This window comes from Sapajus apella, unplaced genomic scaffold, assembly GCF_009761245.1.
Source record: "Sapajus apella isolate SASKATOON/1434 unplaced genomic scaffold, GSC_monkey_1.0 scaffold68, whole genome shotgun sequence".
NCBI classification, from domain to species: domain Eukaryota; kingdom Metazoa; phylum Chordata; class Mammalia; order Primates; family Cebidae; genus Sapajus; species Sapajus apella.
Genome location: NW_022437008.1, coordinates 1799093 through 1820584, shown reverse-complemented (window position 1 = coordinate 1820584; position 21492 = coordinate 1799093). Strand labels below are relative to the sequence as shown.

The 21492-nt window shown below is 51.4% G+C and overlaps 1 protein-coding gene across 7 annotated transcripts in view; it reads right to left on the bottom strand.

The window, feature by feature from the left end:
- The window catches only part of AKT2 (AKT serine/threonine kinase 2), a 57183-nt gene that overhangs the window by 5675 nt on the left and 30016 nt on the right, over window positions 1-21492 (bottom strand). For all 7 annotated transcript variants that reach the window (XM_032248762.1, XM_032248768.1, XM_032248765.1 and 4 more), the window contains exons 3-8: window positions 18903-19031; window positions 17126-17237; window positions 3566-3719; window positions 2968-3099; window positions 1153-1218; window positions 57-125 (exon numbers count right to left, since the gene is read on the bottom strand). In XM_032248762.1, coding sequence (XP_032104653.1) covers window positions 57-125; window positions 1153-1218; window positions 2968-3099; window positions 3566-3719; window positions 17126-17237; window positions 18903-19031 — 662 coding nt within the window. The remainder of the gene's footprint in view (window positions 1-56; window positions 126-1152; window positions 1219-2967; window positions 3100-3565; window positions 3720-17125; window positions 17238-18902; window positions 19032-21492) is intronic.

Here is a 21492-nt window from a genome sequence, read left to right as displayed (position 1 = left end):
GCCCCACCCTAAGGAAGGAGGCCCCAGAAGACGAGGCCAGGGCAGCCTCGGCTCACCTCGCCACCGTTGGCATACTCCATCACGAAGCACAGGCGGTCATGGGTCTGGAAGGCGTACTTCAGCGCCTGGGGGATGAAGGCAGCAGGGTCAGAGGTGGGAGGGGGAGGGCCCTGCTTATTCTGCATACACCCTGCCCTGGCTGGGGCCTGGAGTCAGCCAGATGGGGTTCACATGCCAGCTGTACCTTTTGGGGCTTAAGTGAAGGCGTGGCTCTGCAGGTAGGAAAGGGTTACATGCAGAACCATCTTGTCCTCTGCCTCCATCAGGCACCGCCAGGGGAGAAGCTAGAGCTGTTCTGAGCAACCAGGGCTCTTGTTTTTACAGTAAAATGTGTTCAATTTCCACACACAAGTGATGTCTGCTGTGGCTGGGAGTGGCAATGGCTTGGGAGCCAACTTCAATGACGGGATGGACAGGCTGTCAGCCAACAAACAGTAGTTCTGTCTGCACTAAGGAGGCCTATGGAGATTCCTCAGAGACCCCTCAGGGGGTCCCTCAGCTCATGACAACTCAACTATTCTGTTTTCTACACTGAGGAACCTCGTAAGATTTTACTTGAAAAAGTACTGTGGCTTAATAGGGTACCTGGACAGCAACTGAGATAAAGAAATAACACATAAGCCATCCTCAGTCTAGTCCATTTAACTGGTGGCCACTGGCCTTGATGGAGACTGCAGTCCCAATAGGAATCTACTCAGTCCAAGCTGACAGACAACACAATGCTAACACATCTGCTTCTATGAGCATATCTGAAAACAAAAACAAAAAAATAATATATCCACTCTGACCAGCTGGGCCAAGTGCTCTTAACTCGTAGACAGCAGCCATCATATGACATGATATCTTTAGCTGGTTCAAGTGCTTACATGAAGCCTCCATCTGTGAAGAAGCTGTCATCCTCCCACTCCCCGAGCCTGCTCACCCCCGCCACATGTCTTGGTTCAGATGACTGGGGTTGGGGGGCGCAGCAACACCTTGCCCTGCCCACCTGGCCTACCCCAAGGCTGCGCTTTGTAGCAGAAGATTTGGGCTCTTTCCCTGAGCTCTGTCCAGGCCGGCCTCACACTGCCTGGGAAGGGGAGTGCAACTCACAGTGAGGAACGGGTGCCTGGTGTTCTGGAGGACCCGGCTCTCGGTGACCGTGTGAGCGACTTCATCCTGCAGACAGACTGCGGGTGAGGGGCTGGTGGGCAACACCCTGCCTGCCCCCCGACCCCGACCTTAGGAATGGGATCAAGGCCTTGTGAGATACAATTCCACTCCCAGCCATAAATACAGAAACAGTGACAGGAGTGGAACATGAGTGCCTGCGAGCCCTCAGCAAAGAACAGACCCAGGTGAGGATCATCAGTGGCTCTCAAAGCCACAAGTGAAAAGTCAACAGGAATGTCACAATGAGGGAGAGGGGGCCAGGCTGCTAGGCGCAAGCCACCTGTGACACCCCTGCAGGAGAGACAGACATCACAAGAGCCCCGAGGTGCCGCCACAGGCTGTGGGAAGCCCCACCTAGAAAGCGTTCTTGCCCAAAGAAGGAACTGAACCTAATGAAGCCCTACACGGCAAAGCAGTGCTTCTCAGGGTGCGGTCCCCACACTGGCCACATCAGCAGCTGCCTGCGAACTGGCAGCAATGCAAATTCCTGGGACCTACCCACAGGCCCACAGAGTCAGAAACTTGGGGTGGGCCCAGCACTGTCTCACAAGCCCTATGGGCGACTCTAATTCAGGTTCGAGTTTGGTACCTGACTGTACAGGAGAACCACCAGGAGAAGTTCCAAAACTCTGGAGCCACCTGCAGCAACTTCAACACGGGCTCTCCCTGGGGCAAGTGTATCCCCAGGGGACACCTGAGAAGGTCTAAAGTCTTTTCTTTTTCTTTTTTAGTTGGGGGTCTGGCTCTGTCACCCAGGCTGGAGTGCAGTGGCATAAACATGGGTCACCTCCCACTTCAGCCTCCTGAGCAGCATAGAGGCAGGGGGCTCATTTTGTTGCCCAGGCTGGTCTTGAACTCCTGGGCTCAAGCAATCCTCCCACCTCAGCCTTCTAAAGTGCTGGGATTTTAGCCGTGAGCCACAGCACTCGGCCCAAATGTCACTTTTGATTGTCACAACTTGGGGAGCCACTATTGGCTTTAGGGGGTAGAAGCCAGGGGTGCTGCTAAAACCCTACAATGCACAGGGCTGCCCCCACAGCACAGAACAATCTGTCCCAAAATGTCAACAACGCTGGGGCTGCGGAATGCCGCCTTAGGCCCAATCATTGCATCAGGAATGAACGGTTCATTTTGTGGGCTCTCATGGCAGCACCTCATGATTAGATTCTTCACAGTCTTCATCTGTTGAGACACGTATTCGAGTATGTATGAGTGGAGTGATGTGACGTCTAGCACAGGCCTTCAAGTATTCCAGAGCAATAGGGGCAGGCGGAGCTAAGGAAACAAGGCTGGCTACATGCTGACAACCGGTGAAACTGGACTATGGCTACATGGCGGTCCGCAATATTGATTTTCTTTTTACATTTCTGAATATGTTTGGAATCTTCCATCACAAAAACTTCAAATAAGGGGAAAAAACAGAATTCCATTTCTGGCCCGGCTTCCAACTGAGACACCCTGAGCAGAGCCCCGGCCTCCCCAAAGGGACGTCCTCGCAGCCTTAAGAGGCCTCGGCCTCCCTCGATAGTACCTGCTGGGTGAGGCCCCAAGGCTCTCTCTCTACAGTCACCCCCAGCCCCTACCAGAGGGTGGAGGTGGGGACTCAGAGGATGGAGTCCAGTGAGGATGGAATTTGTGGGGGAAATAAGCCCCGCCCATGGCAGCAGACAGCGTGGGTAAGCGTCCATGCTTCAGGGTCAGGCTCCAAACCACAGCCCCCACAGAGGCCGGCAAGCGCAGTCCCAGGGCACGCACCTTGGCAATGATGACTTCCTTCCGCAGGATCTTCATGGCGTAGTAGCGGCCAGTGGCCTTCTCCCGCACCAGGATGACTTTGCCAAAGGTTCCCTTGCCAAGGAGTTTGAGATAGTCGAAGTCATTCATGGTCTGCCAGGGACAGGGAGAGTGGGGGCAGTCAATGCCTGGCTCATGGCCCGTGGGAGGAAATTTTAACAAAAGAAAGAGGAAAACTAAAAGACACTGTTGCCAAACGGCTTAGGCTGGAGCAGGAAGGGAGGCTCTGGGCAGCAACCATGTGTTCCGAAGTGGCCTTCAGACCAGGCTCTCCCAGGGACAGGGCCTTGGGAGGACTGGGCTCTGACGTGGGGGTAGCCAGGTCTTCACCTCGTCTCAGGACAAAGCTGCAAAGGGTCCACCCTGGGTTGCTCCCTCCTCCACGGGCACGGAGCAGCCCCTGGGGCACCTGCCACCTGAAATCACCCCACCCTGCAGGGCAGGCCTGTCGTCTCACAGCTGAGCCCCCTGAACTGTATGGAAACCAAAGTGATCAGGGCCAACACTGGGGGTGGGGGCATCACAGGCTGGCAGCCCCACCCCTGCTCCCAGTGCTTACCACTTTGGCCCGTGCCTTGCTGACCGCCACTTCCATCTCCTCGGCCACAGAGGAGTCACTGGGGGAGCCACACTTGTAGTCCATGGGGTCCTCGCCCAGGGCCCGCTGCTTGAGGCTGTTGGCGACCATCTGGATGGCCCGCATCCACTCCTCCCTGTGCAGGGACACACGTGAGTCCCAGGAGTCAGGAGTCCTGGGCCTCGGAGTCGAAGGGCTGAGTGACACCTCCCAGCCACCCCCTGCTGGAGGTGATCAAATGACTGTATACCCATGGGAATTTGGGCAAGATCCCTATGAGCCACAGAGCGCTGAAGGGACCCGAGTGAAATTTCACAGACTCCTGACTGTGATCGTGAGGAGAGGGTAAGCATGGAATACAAAGAGAGATCAATTTCCCTCAAGTGACTCAGCCTGCGGACCAGTCTAAGGCAGGCAGTAGAGAAATGATCAAAGAAGAGTGACCCTCTCTTTTCACGGCCCCTTGAAAATGAGCCAGCACGCTGGGCCTTGAACAAGGGAGAGACAGTGCTCCCGTGAATTCTTCGGAACAAACGACAAGCCCAAGTTTATAAGTTACCGATGTTCTGTAAAGGAAAACCAAGAGTAAGAGGCAGCATTCATTAGCCAACGCCGCTGAAGACATTACAAGGCAAGAGCTGGCCTACAGGACTCCCTGGAGGGGACACTCCGCTGGGAGCAGGGAGTATGCATGGCAGGGACAGAGGTCCTGGCAGCCCAGGGGTGTACAGGAGAGAAGCTGGTGGACAGGAAGCAGGTCCCAGCAGAAGGGAGCCTGGTTTAAGAAAAGTCAACCAGAGGCCAAGCACTGTGGCTCACACCTGTAATCCCAGCATTTTGGGAGGCTGAGGTGGACCCAGTGCTTCAGCCCAAGAGTTCAAGACCAGCTTAGGCAACAAAGCAAGACCAATCTCTTAAAAAGTTTTTACAAAACAAAAATTAAAAAATAAAGAACAGGCTGGGCATGGTGGTTCACACCTGTAATCCCAGCACTTTGGGAGGCCAAGGTGGGCAGATCATGACGTCAGGAGTTCGAGACCAGCCTGGCCCACATAGTGAAACCCGTCTCTACTAAAAATACAAAAAATTAGCCGGGAGTGGTGGTGGGCACCTGTAATCCCAGCTACTCAGGAGGCTGAGGCAGGAGAATTGCTTGGACCTGGGAGGCAGAGGTTGCAGTGAGCCAAGATCGCACCACTGCACTCCAACCCAGGCAACGGAGCAAGACTTTGTCTCAAAAAAATACATAATAAATAAATAAAGAACAATAAACTAGTTCTGCCACTCATTGTTTAGAACTTTTGGGGAAAGGGCCGGGCATGGTGGCTCATGCCTGTAATCCCAGCACTTTGGAAGGCCAAGGCAGGTGAATCACAAAGTCAGGAGATCGAGACCATCCTGACCAACATGGTGAAACTTCATCTCTACTAAAAAAAAAAATTTACAAAAATTAGCTGGGAGTGGTGGCGCACGCCTGTAGTCTCAGCTACTCAGGAGGCTGAGGCAGGAGAATCGCTTGAACCTGGGAGGCAGAGATTGCAGTGAGCAGAGATCAAGCCACTGTACTCCAGCTTGGTGACAGAGCCAGACTCTGTCTCAAAAATAAATAAATAAAGCCGGGTGTGGTGGCTCAAGCCTGTAATCCCAGCACTTTGGGAGGCCGAGGCGGGTGGATCACGAGGTCAAGAGATCGAGATCATCCTGGTCAACATGGTGAAGCCCCGTCTTTACTAAAAATACAGAAAATTAGCTGGGCATGGTGGCGCATGCCTGTAATCCCAGCTACTCAGGAGGCTGAGGCAGGAGAATTGCCTGAACCCAGGAGGCAGAGGTTGCGGTGAGTCGAGATCGCGCTATTGTACTCCAGCCTGGGTAACGAGAGCGAAACTCCGTCTCAAAAAAAAAATAAATAAATAAATAAATAAATAGCCGGGCACAGTGGCTCACACCTGTAATCCCAGCACTTTGGGAGGCTGAGGTGGGTGAATCACCTGAGGTCAAGAGTTCGAGACCAGCCTGGCCAACATAGTGAAACCCTGTCTCTACTAAAAACACAAAACATTATCTGGGCGTGGTGGCAGGCACCTGTAATCCCAGCTACTAGGGAGGCTGAGGCAGGAGGCTGAGGCAGGAGGATGGCTTACATCCAGAAGTTTGAGACCAGCCTAGGCAACATGGATGCCCAGGCAACATGGATGCCCATTTTGTAGAGACCAAAGATAAAAAGTTAGCCAGGTGTGGTGGCACATGCCTACGATCCCAGCTACTCACGGGGCTAAGGTGAGGGAACAGCTTGAGCCCAGGAGGTGGAGGCTGCAGTGAGCCATGATCATGCCATTGCACTCAGCAAAAAAAAAAGAATTTTCTTTGGAGACTTACAAACTGTTCTGCCTAATAAGTGAAAATGACCAGAGACCAAAATGAAAAAAATATTAGGCTAAATGACACCAAATTGTCCACATCCCCCATTTTTGACCATACCGCAATTAGGTGTTTTCAACCCAATGCATTTTGAACCCCCTGTGTTCAGATGACCCATAGGAAAAGTAAAATCTTCACTAAGAGTGAGAAAATTCAAAGAGTGCAAGTAGACAACCTCCCAAACTCCAGTGACTGAAATAAGCCACAGGGAGTGCAGCCAGCTCGAAAGGAGCCAAGAACAGTCCAGCCCTTCTCCCGCATCTTCCAGGATGGCCCCCACCCCAGGTCAGCAGGGAACAAGTGGCTGGGACTGGGCTTCAAAATCCAAGCCGGGACACCCTGCTGGGCTGTTCTCCCGTCTGTTTTCCTTGTTTATCACGAGAAGTTACTTCTATTTCCATCCATCACACCACGCACCCTTTTCCACATTTGACACTGCTGGAATGCAGATGCAGCTCACAGGTGGGGCCTGTCTTCATTTAACTGGGCACTATTTTTCTTGGCACTATATGAAATATGGTGCCTCCCCGATGACAGTGCCTTCGATCTGGTGAACTATATGACAGCAGTGCTTAAACACACAGGCTGTTGTGAGGCGGAATGCCTGTGAAACGTCTATGCCATGAGGCATTCCACAGCTGGGGGAAATACAGGCGGGTTCTGCATGCTGACTTGGGATGACCTGAGACCTCTTGAGAAAAAGCAAGGTGCAGGGCCAAGGGAGGTGACTCGCTCCTGTAATCACTGCATTTTGGGACGCAGAGGCAGGAGGATTGCTAGAGCCTAGGAATTCCAGACCAGCCTGGACAACACAGGAAGACCCCACCTCCATAAAAAATTTCAAAATTAAGCAAGGTGAAAAACAGGCTGGGCGCGGTGGCTCACGCCTGTAATCCCAGCACTTTGGGAGGCTGAGGTGGGTGAATCACGAGGTCCAAAAATCAAGACCATTCTGGCCAACATGGTGAAACCCCATCTCTACTAAAAATACAAAAATTAGCTGGGCATGGTGGCGGGTGCCTGTAATCCCAGCTACTCAGGAGGCTGAGGCAGGAGAATCATTTGAACCCGGGAGGTGGAGGTGAGCAGTGAATGAGCCACTATACTCCAGCCTGGTGACAGAGCGAGACTCCGTCTCAAAAAAAAAAAAAGAAGAAGAGAAAAGAAAGTTGGGAGGCCGAGGCGGGCGGATCACAAGGTCAGGAGTTAAATACCAGCCTGACCAACATAGTGAAACCCCGTCTCTACTAAAAATACAAAAATTAGCTGGGTGTGGTGGCGGGCGCCTGTAATCCCAGCTACTCAGGAGGTTGAGGCAGGAGAATTGCTTGAACCTCGGAGGCGGAGGTTGCAGTGAGCTGAGATTGTGCCCCTGCACTCCAGCCTGGGTGACAGAACAAGACTCTGTCTCAAAAAAAAAAAAAAAAAAAAAAAAAGGAAAAGAAAGAAAGGTGGTGCTACTGAGTTAGAAAATAATGAATTTCTGCAGACAGGTGCTCACATAAACACAAACATCTCCAGAAGAGAAGTCATGACCCAGGAGCCCTGCCTGCCTCCAGTGAGGGGAACTGGGAGTCGAGGGAAAGAAACAGCCCCTACTCACAACTGGGAACCCCTCGTTTATCATCAACCACCCCCACCCCCGCCCATTACGAAGGAGGAACTGAGGCACAGATTAAAAACCTGAATTCCAGAAAAACAGCAGTTGCTCCAGGCCTGACAGCTGGAATCACAAAAGGCCTGTGGCCTCTCCCAGAGCCAATGGGCAGGGCAGTTCTCTACGAGCCCCATGGCTTGCTGAACCAAGCAGCAACTAAGCTCAAAGGTCCAGTGAGTACACATGAGGCTCTGCCTTCTCAAACCAGCTACACTCACACGAGACCATGCTTTGTAAGACAAACGTGCAAATACGGTGCCATGCTTTGTAAGATAGATGCATACGCGTTAAGTGCTGGCATGATGTCCTCCCTACCTACCCAGTGACTGGAGTCCCCATAACCCATCTATGTCCACCCCACAGAGGCAAAGATTTCTACCTGTTTTGAACATGCTTCTGCCCCCAGAACTCATGGTGGCTACTCGGCAGATACTTGGGTAACAAATGAGCGAGGCAGCCAAAGTCCAAGTGGGCCCAGAGCCAGGGCGCAGCAAGGCCCAGTGCGGACCCGGGCAGAGCACATACTGAGCCCTGGTGCGTGCCCAGGCAGAACGGTGCTGGCTTCCGTACTCCCTGACCCAACGTCTCAAGCCAGCATTTCTCAACTTGATTTAACCCATGCCCCCTTTGGAACAATAAACAGCCTGATTCCCAAACGCTACACTAATATTCCTGTTTTTCAAAAGACGGGGGGTGGGGGAGGGGCAGGAGCAGATTCCAGGACTTTTCTTTTTTTGAAATGAAGTCTCACTCGCTCTGTCGCCAGGCTGGAGTGCAGTGGCACGATCTCGGCTCACTGCAACCTCCACCTCTCAGGTTCAAGTGATTGTCCTGCCTGAGCCTCCTAAGTAGCGGGGACTACAGGTGCGTGCCACCACGCCCGGCTAATTTTGTATTTTTAGTAGAGACAGGGTTTCACTATGTTGGCCAGGATGGTCTCGATCTTTTGATCTCATGATCCGCCTGCCTCAGCCTCCCAAAGTGCTGGGATTACAGGCATGAGCCACTGTGCCCCACCTTCCATGACACGCTTTATCAGACATAGTTGTCCTCTCACAAATTTTAAATTTGTTTAATGCTGACTCTGAGTAAAAGCTGGTGGACTGGAGGAAAAAATATCATGGATCTTCTAAGAGATACAGTGAATATATTAAAAAGAAAAATATGTCTCTGATATATAAAGATGTTGAGAGACTGTCATGTGAAGATGGCAGATTGCAGACTAAGATGTAGAGCGTGATATCATCTTTGTTTTCAAAGAGGGGGTGGAGAGAACACAGATGGTCCCTCTGTGGAGAGAACCTGAATACGTGAAGGACAGCGCAGCCACACTACCAGCCCTGAAGCAGCTCCAGGAGGCTACTCCGGATGGGAATCAGGAGCACAGGCCCTGGAGCCACCCCAGCTGGGGCTCTAAGTGGCTCTGCCACCTGAATGAGCTCCGTCCTCCCAGCCGTCCCCTCTGCCAGGGCCTGGGGCTAAGAGGTTGGTGAACTGCAGGTATAGAGTACTGCGCACGTGGCTGGGGGAGGCAGACTCAACTAGGGGAGGGTGCCGAAGACACCGGCGGGGGCGAACCTCCCCCACCTACCCTGGCTCCCACTGCCCAATCTACAGAGAGCTCCAGAAACCACAGCGATGCAGGAGGTTATCCAGGAGTAACTGGGCTTGCCTGCTGCCTCACAAGCCCTCCGATCCCGTTCCAACTGGACCAAAGTCGCAAGGTTGCAGCACTCGGAATTCCAGACAAAAAGCAAGGGCCTCTGTCCAGGATCCTTCTCAAGGGTTTGCAACATGGGGTCTGGGGCAAAGGGGAGCTCCCCCTAAAGCTACGGCTCAAGTATCTTCTACCCCCTATAGGAGAGCCCCCAGGGAAACCACAACTGGAAAGGTAACAGCACAGAATGGCGGCTCCAGACACCACCTCTCTGGTTCTCAAGAGCCACTGCAATTCTCTCTGCTGTGGGGACTGAGGCGCACAGTGGTGGAGTCCCCTGTGAAGGTCACACAGCAGGGACGTGGCAGAGCTGGGATTCGCCTGTGCACAGCCCATCCCTCCTTGGCACCACCCACCTGTCTCCGAGCCTCAGCAAAGCTGCCGAAAGCTATGCGAGGCCCAGGAGGATAAAGCGGGGACCCTCTCTAGGGAAGGCTCATGGGACATCTGCCAGGGAGCCCAGGGGCAAAGGGAAGGAACAATTTTTCTTGGAAGCCATGATCTGCGCCTGCCTTTCAGAGAGGGACCCCCATCCCCACCACTAAACAGCATCCCACGAACACCTTCCACTCACAGAGGTTGGCACTGCTGTGTGTTATGGGAAAGGACTCCTGTCGCCCTCCCAGCAACCCTGTATAGTAGGCACTGCCATTCACTTCATGCTAAAACGGCAAGACCGAAGCACAGAGAGGCTCATGCCCCCACCTACAGAGGCCAGGGACACAACCCAGGCACTCCTACCTCGGAAAGCACTTCTCCCATCGGGTATTTTCCGGGACCTTCTCGTCCTCATTTGGGCTCAGGGCCAGGGGAGGAGCATAGGGGAGTCATGTTCACCCCAACACTGGACAGGGTACAGGCTCTGGGCCAGGAGCTACGGGGCCCTCGGCGCCCAATGCGTTGCCTGCCTCCCACACCAGCCGGAGACCTCACAGTGGTAAGAGGGCAGGCTCCAGGATGGATGGCCTGGGGGCGGATCCCAGCTCTGCCCCTTCCTGCAGTTAACACTGGGCAGGTCGTGTGCCCTTCCTGTGCCTCAATGTGTGAGGCTCTAGAGGGTCCCATCAGGGTGAAATGAGACACTGGACATCACGTGCTGAGGGCAGTGCCCCGCACAGTGAGGTCTGGTAAGGCTGTGATGAGAGTTCACCCTGCCGGCCTGCAGATGTGGAGCGCTTCTGTGTGCCAGGCTTGTTCGGGGTGCTGAGGATGCGGCAGGGAATAAGCCCATCAGGTTTCCTGACCTGAAGGGGAAGACAAGTGTGTAGAAGCTCCAAGGCGGGGGCCAAACAGGGAAGCCCCTTCTCAGACAGCAGTCAGGGGAGGCCTGAGGATGTGGCGTTTAAACCAGGACCTGGACAATAGCCATCCCCAATGCCTAGAGCAGGCCCTTGGTACACAGCTGTGACATAAACGAAACAGAGGGAAGGAGGCAGAGGACTGGGAGGGAAAGGAACCCAGGCAGAGGGAACTGTGTGGTGAAGACCCCAGGGCAGGGGCGAGCCGGGGGTGTCTGTGGAAGGTGCACAGGCGCCAAAGTGGCTGGAGCCAACAGAGGAGCTCGGAGATGAGGACAGGAGGGAGGGCAGGCCCAGACCACTGGGGGGCTCTGTATGCCCCTATGGTAGAGATTTGGGGCTTATCCTCAGCACCACAGGAAATCGCTGAACGGTTTTAGTCAGGGGGAACAGCTCTGATTTCTGTTTTAAGTCAGTGGCTGCTGCGTGGGCTATGGACTGGGGGTAGTGACAGGAGACCCGGGCATCCTCTAGGAAAGAGGTGCTGGTGGCAGAGGAGACAGAGGTAAGAGGTACCGGCGCTGCGTGTGATGAAGGCTGCCATGGGCAGGCCCTGAGCCAGCACCTTCACACTGACTTCCTCCTCTGCACTTCATGACAGCCAGGGAGCTGAGCCCCACTGAGGAAGGGGCACAGCAGCCAGCCTGAATCTAGGACCTGAAGCCCTGGGGGCACCCCCTAGAGAAGCTCAATAAAGTGGAGGTGGCAGGGCTGTCCTTCATGAACAAACCTGTCCTCACCACTTCAGAAGTGACGGCTGACTGTGGGGACTCTCTCCTAGCCATCACCCTCCCCAACTGGCAGGGCATGCACAGCTGGAGGGCACTGAGGCCCTTCCTGTGTGCAGACAGCCTCCCTTGTGAGGATAAAATAAATTAATATATGTACTCGGAACAGGATCTAGCTCAGATAATTTGTTTTTTCCTCATCCAACAAACACTTGCTGAACACCCATTTGTGTGCCAGATGCATAAATAAATATAAATGTCCCACTTTTATATTAGACAGGGGCTATGAAGCAAAGCACAGCTGGGGAAGGGCAACAGAGGGAAGCGAGGCAGGGCAGGATCTGCTGGGGCGGCAGCGCAGAGCACAGACCTCGTGGAGTCGGAGACAGCTGTGATGGCATCTAGGGGAAGAGGTCTTAGTAAAACGCCACAGTGAGCGCCGAGGTCCTGGGGCAAGAGATGTGCTGGGCATGTTGAAGGAGCAGCAAGGAGACATGTGGCTAAGTAAGGCTGCTTGTGGGAGGAAATGCTTCTGGAGAGGTGGCTGATCATACAAGACCCTGCAGGACACAGCACAGACCTCAAAGTTTACTCTAAGTGGGAATATAAAAGCCATTCAGAGTTGTTTTTTTTTTTTTTTTTTTTTTTGGCCATTCAGAGTTCTAAGCAGAGAAAATACATAAGATTTACAGCAAAAAGATGGCACACGGCCAGGCGCAGTGGCTCATGGCTGTGATCTTAGCACTTTGGGAGGCTAAGATGGGCTGATCACCTGAGCCCAGGAGTTCAAGACCAGCCTGGGTAACATGGTGAAACCGCATATCTACAAAAAGTACAAAAATTAGCCTGGTGTGGTGGCAGGCACCTGTAGTTCTAGCTACTCAGGAGGCTGAGGTGGGAGGATCACCTAAACCTGGGAGGTTGAGGCTGCAGTGAGTTGTGATTGTGCCACTGCACTCCAGCCTGGGCAACAGAGACCCTGTCACCAGCACCACCACCATCACCACCATAACAACAACAAAAAAGATCATACCAAGTAAAACACTTGAGGAAGAAAAGAAAGGAAAAAAAAAGATCATACTCATCTGATGCACTATTAAGCACTCCTGCCTGCCAAGACCAGGGGTCTGCAAACTTCTTCTTTCAAGGACCAAAAAGCTGGGTGTGGTGGTTTTTGCCTATAATCCCAGAACTTCAGGAGGTGGAGGAGGGAGGAGTGCTTGAGACCAGGAGTTTGAGACAAGCCTGGGCAACATAGCAAGATTCTGTCTTTACAAAAAAATTTAAAAATGAGCTAGGCATGGTGGTACACACCCGTAGTCCCAGCTACTCGGAATGCTGAGGCATGAGGATGGGTTAAGCCCAGGAGTTTGAGGCTGCAGTGAGCTATGACTGTACCACTGTACTCCAGCCGAGCAGAGCAAGAACTTGTGTCAATTTAAAAAAAAGTTTTAAATTTAAAAAAATTTTAATTAAAATTTTAAGGGGCCAATTCTTAAATGTTTTAGGCTTTGCAAGCCAGTCTTTGTCATAACTACTTAACTCAGACATAGTAAGGCAAACGCAGCCAGACTATTCATGAACAAACTGGACATGGTCATGTTCCAATAAAACTTTATTTAAAAAATAGAAGGCAGGGCCATAGTCTGCCTATCCTGTTCCAGACCGAATTCTAGTTTACAAGAAATACAGACATGGAAAACAAAAGTAAACGATACCAAAAGACAATAATATCACACACCCAGAAAGTGTGACATTCTACAAGACGACTAGCCTGGCTTGTCAAAAAAATAAATAAATAAAATAAATCAATGTCTTTGGGAGGGAAAAAAAAAGACAAAGGGCTGAACTAGATTAAATAAAACAGGTCAAAGAGACATGTACCTTGCATGAATCCTGGTTTGAAAAGCAACATACTAGAGGCTGTATATTCTTCAAAAGGTAACCAAAGAAATTCAAGTATAACATGGATAAGGAGAAGTTATTAGTAAACAAATTATTTTGTAACTATCTCAGGCATGACAGCATCATGATTCTGTAGAAGAAAGTCCTTATTCTTAGGAGATGCTTGCCATAGCTACAAGGAGTAAAGTGTCACAAAGTATGAATGCAAGTTCAGGTTCAGCATAAAACACAGCCAGATGAGGTAGACATGGTGAATGCGGGACCAGGAGCGGGGCACCTGGACGTCCATTCATTACACTATCCTTTCAACATTTCTGTTTGAAACAGCGTATCTGCAGTGAAGTGGAGGACAGGGAGGAGGGTCTCTCCAGCTGGAGAGGCAACCAGGAGCCCAGTGAGGAGGTGCTGCAGCACCTAACCAACAGGCAGTCACTGAGTGGCACCCACCTGCCCTGCAACCCCTGCATTCCTCCCCAGGCTTAGGAGAGGCCAGCTGGCATCAGCCTATGTGGGCTAGGGCTGTGAGGACAGCATCAGTCAGCCAGGAGCAGAGTGGAGGGGCTCCCTCTTGCTAGGTTTCTGGCTCACCCTCTCCATCCACCCAGACTTAAGGTCAGAAACATGGGATCTGGTCTCCAAGAGTAGTTCCAGCAGTGTTCTCTTTGGCAACAGCAGCAGGTACCAAGAAGAAAAGGCAGGTGGGGCTCTCCGGCTTACACAATCTTGGTAAAGGAAAGGGCACGCTGTCTTGTGCAAATGGAAACGAGATCACCTCTCCTGCCTACTGAAACACCTTGCCAGCTCCCCCTGCTCCCGCTCCAGGCTTGCGAACTGTGCCAGGTACTGCTGCATCAGCCGCTCCTGTTTATCAGCCCCCTGCGTCATGTAACAACCCTGGGACAAACCCCAATTTATTAAGCGCCTGTCAAGCCCTGTGGGGATCTCCACCTGGAGTCCAAGGCCTTGGCTGAGCTCTCCAGCTTTGAGCACCTCCAATTACCCTCTTCCAACACTCCTGGCCCCTGGATTCTCTGGCGACACAGAACGCCCTGTGGTCCCTGGAAAGCATGAGCTATTTCACCCCTAAGCCTTTGCATATGCTGTCCCTTCTGGACTTTTCTCCTTGCTCGCTCTGTGGCCAACTCCTATCCAGCCTTCAAAACGCAGCCCAACACCCAGGACCTAGACCCCTACTGGTCTTGATCTGTTTTTACTGGCCATTCATGTTTTGGTCCACAGTTTTCAACTGAGTAGCACCTCAGTTGGCTTGAGAAGGTAATTTTATTCCCCTCAGTGGGGCAAGTATATTTTTTACCTTGGGAGGATACACAATAATTATAGTATAGATTGTAGTAACAAGTCTCATGATATTGTAGACTTCTGAACTGTACGGTCCAAGAAGGTAGCCATTAGCCATATGCGGTGATTTAAATTAATTAAACTTTAAAAATCCATTCCTTGGTGGCTGAATTTCAAACACTCAATCGGCATAGGTGCCTATTGGACAGTGCAGATACGGAGCATTTCCCCAACGGCAGGAAGTTTTCTTCTTTCTCCTATTTCAGGGCTTTTTCTCCTATTTCTTCTTTTTCTCCTATTTATTTTCTTCTTTCTCTTATTTCAGGGCTCTCCAGAGGGTCTGCTGAAACCTTACCCCATGGAAAAGCTAGAAGACTATTTCTCGAAGTGAGGTCCAAAAGGACAAAGTGGGAAAAGGGAACATTTCCCATTGATTACAAAGGGCTAAGCTCCTTAATACATAAAGAGCTAATACATAAATAAGAAAAAGACCAACCACCCAACAGAAAAATATACAGACAATATAGACAATTCAGAATAAGAACCTCACAAGTTAAACACCCTGAGGCGCTGAATTTTCCACTGCTCAGACTGGTATAGATCCAAAAGTTTGAAAACATAAGGCCGTGAGGGCACTCTCAGACATCGCCTAATGGAAACGTTGCAAAACTACCAACGCATTTTCCCGGTGCCTCAGCAATCCTTCATCTAAGCAGTTGTTAGACAGGTCTACCTGTGCACACATCAAATGAGACAGACATGGCTATTTCACTGCAGCATTGCTTATCATGAGCCAAAGGCCGGAAACAACCGCAGTCATCGCTAATAAAGAATGCCTGAATAAACACACTTGGGACACACATGTCTAACTGTTCAAAAAGAAAAAACCAAAACATGAAACAGAGCAGCTGCACCTCTCCATACATCAAGGCAAATTCTCCAGGGTACACTAAGGGAAAAAGCAAGTGCAGGAGCGTGTACAATGCTACCTTTTGTATAAAAAGAAAAAAAAAAACAAGGGCAGCAGGGCACAAAGATCTCCCTCCGTTCTTCCAGGGCACCTAAGAACAGTGATTAACTGGAGGATGGGGTGAGGGGGTGAATGGAAAGGGCAGGGAGGGGAAGCTCCCACTAGACACCTCCTTATACTGTTTCATTTTTGAAATGGATGAGTCTTTATCATATCTTCTTATTACTAAATTGATCTTTTTAAAATGACTCTCTGGACCACCTGCCTCAAAATCAATAGAGATTCTCATTAAGAATGTAGCTCCTCCTGGGCAGGGTGGCTCACACCCGTAATCCCAGCACCTTGGTAGCCGAGGTAGGCAGATCACTTGGGGCCAGGAGTTCAAGACCAACCAACCTGGCCGACATGGCAAAACCCCATCTCTGCTAAAAATACAAAAATTAGCTGGGCATGGTGGCACATGCCTGTAATCCCAGCTACTTGAGAGGCTGAGAGAGGACAATCAGTTGAACCCGGGAGGTGGAGGTTGCAGTGAGCTGAGATCATGCCACTGCACTCTAGCCTAGGCAACAGAGCGAGATTCTGTCTCCAAAAGAAAGCCAGGCACCGGACGCGGTGGCTCATGCCTGTAATCCCAGCACTTTGGGAGGCTGAGGCAGGTGGATCACCTGAGGTCAGGAGTTTGAGGCCAGCCTGACCAATATGGTGAAACCCTGTCTTAAAAAAAAAAAAAAAAAAAAAAAAAAAGGAAAGAAAGCCAGTAGGCATGGTGGCGGCTCACGCCTATAATTCCAGTACTTTCAGAGGCTGAGGCAGGCTGAGACAGACAGATCACCTGTGTTCAGGAGTTCCAGACCAGCCTAATATGGTGAAACCCCATTTCTACTAGAAATACAAAAAATTGGCTGGGCGCGGTGGCTCACGCCTATAATCCTAGCATTTTGGGAGGCCGAGGTGGGTGGATCACCTGATGTCAGGAGTTCAAGACCAGCCTGGGCATCATGGTGAAACCCCATCTTAAAATAAATAAATAAATAAATATAAAAAATATTAAAAAATAAAAAATTAGCCAGGCACGATGGCGCGTGCCTGTAATCCCAGCTACTCAAGAGGCTGAGGCAGAAGAATTGCTTGAACCCGGGAGGCAGAGGTTCCAGTGAGCCAAGATAGTGCCATTGCACTCCAGTGTGGGCAACAAGAGTGAAACTCAGTCTCAAAAAAAAAAAAAAAACAATGTAGGTCCTTGACCCTGGGCAGATCTCCAGGTAGTCACAGGTCTTAAGGCGAGACCCAGTGGTCTAGACTGTTCACAAGCTCTGCCTGTGATTCCAATGTGCCCTCAAGTCTGAGGACGGTGTGGGATCTTCAGCGTAGGAACTCCAGCTCTTCTCAGCCCCAGCTGAGAAGACCCCCACACCAATAGGAGTAGACTCGAAACCCCTATGTATAGGGTGCCAGGGAAAATCTCTCCATCTGTGTATGTACCCCTTCTCCTCACACCAGGCTTGGTCCCTTTCAAGGGCAGCCACACGGAGGCCCAGACCCACCTCTCATCTGGAGAATCCACGTGGAAGGTCCTCTCAATGACTGTGGTCCACTGCAGGCAGCGTATGACGAAGGTGTTGGGCCTCGGCCTCTCAGTCTTCATCAGCTGGCATTCTGCAGGCAGACGGAACAGAGAGGAGGGGGCTGAGGGGACAGCCCTGCCAGCCTGCAGCCCACAGTGCCTGAGCCACCTCCCACATGCCCAGCCCCATGCCAGATGGTGCTGGAGACACTCTAGGGACTGAGACAGCCCTGGTCCTGCTCTCACACAGCTCAGGGTCTAGTGTGTGTGTGGAAGGGGAGGAGCCCACCAGACAGTGACGGCTCCATAGACAGGGCCATGATGAAGACAAGCCCAGAGGTGCCAGAAGCTCAGAGGCAGCATCCAACCCAGCCTGGGGGCGGGGCAGGGGGTTCCCCAGAGGAAGCAGCTTCTCTGAACTAAGCCCTGAAGGAAAAGGGAACTTAGAGGGTACCTGAAGAACAGAGGTGAGAGGTGAGAGGGGGTGTGACATACTCAGGGGGTGGCCAATTCTGCTCCAAAGGTGAGGAGGGGCAAGTGACAGACCAGCCTGGAGAGGTGGGCTGCGGCCAGCCGGGCAGAGCTTTGGAGGCCATAGGGAAGAATCTGGGCTTGGTCCTCAGGGCAGCAGGGAACCACAGAAGGCTTTAGATAGGGAAGGGGCACAAACAGACTGAGACTGAGCCCTCTGGCTTCCATGTAGAGGGTGAGACTGGTCAGAAGGCCAGGGAGGCAGGGAGCCAGTTGGGGAGGAGGGGGTCACACCAGAGAGGAGCCCTACAGAGGGGAGGAGGGGCAGGCAGACAGGCCATGGGGAGAGGGCATTAAGGACAAGGCCCAGGCCTCTGGCCTGCTGTCCCTGACATGGAGACAGGAATAGAAAGCTGGGAGAAGCCTGAAGGTGAGGTTGGGACGTGGCATGAGGGACCTAGAGGACACCTGGGGAGACCTGTCCAAGGAGCAGCCCGGGACAGGCTGGGAGTTCCAGTGAGACGCTGGGGCTGGGAACAGATGTGTCGGAGTCACCAGCACACGTGGAGAGCAACCAGGAAAAGGCTTCACGCAGAGCAGCATGGGATGGGGGCTGGGTTGCAGAGAACGACAGGAGAGGACAGTGGTCTGGGCTAAGGCACTGGCAGTGGAGATGGGGGTGACTCTAACGTTCTTAGCTGGCAGAACAACAGGAAATGGTGACCCATCAGGTCAGCAAGGAAGGAAGAAGGCAGAAGGGGGCAGGGGTGCGGACAGGACCACATTCTCCAAGGCTCTGTCAAGGGCTTGGGGCTTGTGAAATTTCACTGCCTGGGTCCAGCTGGAAGGCATCCCTTTGGGTATCACGGAGGGACAGAGGACGCGAGGCCACTCCTGTGACTGGCTGAGTGGGAAGCTGCAACCCCTCTGTGTCTGAGGGACACAGGATGGAGGCTATTGCCAAAACACAGGACAGAAAGCACCTGCCAGCAGCTGGGACCATGAGGCCTGGCCAACAGAAGCTGGAGCCACAAGGAGGCGATGCGTGGAGCTGGGTGTGGGCAAGCGTCCTGACTTCTCCCTCCCTCCCACTCTGCATCTCCCCTCAGGACAGCCCGCCTGGCCAGCTAACAAGGAGGGAGAGCAGGAGAAGGGCAGACACGGATCCAAGGGCAAGCAGGCCCAGGAGAGGTCGACGGCTCAGTGACCAACGTCCCATGAGCCCCCAGGACCTGCCAGCCATCCTGTGAGCACCAGAACACTGGCTTACTCGTCCCAAGACACACCTGCTACAGAGAAGTTGTTTAAGGGGGGCAGGGTCTGATCTGGGGCCTCGGGCCTCTCCTTGTACCCAATGAAGGAGCCGTCACTCTTCAGCAGGAAGTACCGTGGCCTCCAGGTCTTGATGTATTCACCTGAAATGGGGCAGGAGGGGAGGGAGAGGTTAGCACAACGTTGAGCGATGTCCCAGGTGGGTGGCAGGAGGCCTAGTATGATGGTGACTCACAAGGGGTGCCAAGGGGTGCCAGGTGAGTGGGGGCAGGGGACACATGAGAATGCTTCCCCTGGAGGAGCCCTCCAGGTGGCCTCTGCTGACGCAGACTGGGGTGCTGGGCTGAGCCCCAGTGATCCACAGGTCATGACTGCCAGGAAGGCGCCAGAGGCAGTGCCCTGGGGCACCAGTTGCCTCAGCATGTGGCCTAGTCCCAGGGGAGGCCCAGGCTTCCAAATATACATGCCCTGTGGCCCTATAAGGCCAAATCCCATGGGCTGGTATTCACCAATATAGCTGTGCAGGTAGATCAAATGCCAAAACAACTCTGTGCCAGGTGGGGTAGTGCTGCCACCACACCCTCCCAGCACCCCTTGACTCCTTCCAACTGTTCTGACCATAAAAATCCAAGCACCCTACACACACACACACACACACACACACACACACACAAACCCACTCCTCAGAGAGCTGCTAAGGATTAAAAGGAGATGGTGAAACACATCCACACAAAAACTTAACATACAAATGTCTGCAGCAGCATTATCCAAGTAGCCATCAAGTGGAAGCAACGCTAACGTGCATCGACAATAAACTGTACACTTTAAATGGAAGAATCATGTAGTGCCTCAATTTTACCTCGACGTGGCTATAAAAGGCCAGCACAGTGGCTCCCGCCTGTAAAATCCTAGCACTTTGGGAAGCCGGGACAGGCTTACATCAGTGAGTTTGAGACCAGCCTGGGCAACACAGTGAGACAGTCTCCACAAAAAAATGTTTTTAATTAGCCAGGAGTGGGCTCGCGTGTGCCTGAATTTCCAGCTTCTCAGGAGGCTGAAATGGGAGGATCATCTGAGCCCAAGAAACAAGCTGTGATGGTGCCCCTGCAGTCCAGCCTGGTGACACAGCAAAACTCTATCTCTTAAAAAATAAAAAAAAAAAATTTACAACAGCCTCCAAAAAAATACTTAACCAAGGAGGTGAAGGGCTTTTGCATGTATATAGATCTCTAATTTCTTCAAACAGTGTTTTGTTTGAAGAAATTAGAGATCTATAAACATGCAAAGACATCCTATGTTCATGGATTAGAAGACAATACTGTTGAGATGGCAGTACTACCCAAAGCAATTTACAGATTTAATGTAATCCCTATCAAAATTCCAACAGCCTTTCTCTTTTTTCAGAAATAGAAAAGCCAATCCTCACATTCACATGAAATGTCAAGGGGCCCTAAATAGCCCAAATAATATTGAAAAAGAAGAATAAAGTTTAAAAGACTCATACTTTCCAATTTCAAATTTTACTATACAAAGCTATGGTAATCAAAACAGTGCGGTATAAGGACAGACATAGAGACCAATGGGATAGAATTCAGAGCCAAAAAATAAGCCCAAATATCTACATTTGATTTTCAACACAGGTGCCAAGGTCATTCAATGGCTAAAGAATAGTTTCTTCAAAGAGATCATATTTTTTTCAAAACAAAACAACAAAAAAAAACCTTGAAGAAAAAATATCCTTACAATCTTTGTTAAATACTGTTCCTTGCGGAGCAGGGAACAGTGCCCCACAGGCAATATGCCCAGAGTAGCCTATCCTCACAATCTTATCCCTATTTTACAGATGAGGAAACTGAGGCAACTGGATAACCACATTCAAAAGAATGGAGTCAGACCCCTACTTCACACTACATACCATATACAAAAACAAATTCAAGATGAATTGACCTGAATATAAGAGCTAAAACTAGGCCGGGCGCGGTGGCTCACGCCTGTAATCCCAGCACTTTGGGAGGCCAAGGCGGGTGGATCACGAGGTCAAGAGATCGAGACCATCCTGGTCAACATGGTGAAACCCCGTCTCTACTAAAAATACAAAAAAAAATTAGCTGGGCATAGTGGCACGTGCCTGTAGTCCTAGCTACTCGGGAGGCTGAGGCAGGAGAATTGCCTGAACCCAGGAGGCGGAGGTTGCGGCGAGCCGAGATCACGCCATTGCACTCCAGCCTGGGTAACAAGAGCGAAACTCCGTCTCAAAAAAAAAAAAACAAAAAAAGAGCTAAAACTACAAAATCCTGTAAGAATACATGGGAGTAAAATCTCATCACTTTGAATTTGGCAATGAATTCTTAAATGCCACCAAATGCACAAGCAACAAAAAGAAAAAAATTAAAGTGAACACATCAAAATTAAAAACCTTTGTGCATGAAGGACATTGTCAAGAAAGTAAAAAACCGGCCGGGCACGGTGGCTCAAGCCTGTAATCCCAGCACTGTGGGAGGCCGAGGCGGGTGGATCATGAGGTCAAGAGATCGAGACCATCCTGGTCAACATGGTGAAACCCCGTCTCTACTAAAAATACAAAACATTAGCTGGGCATGGTGG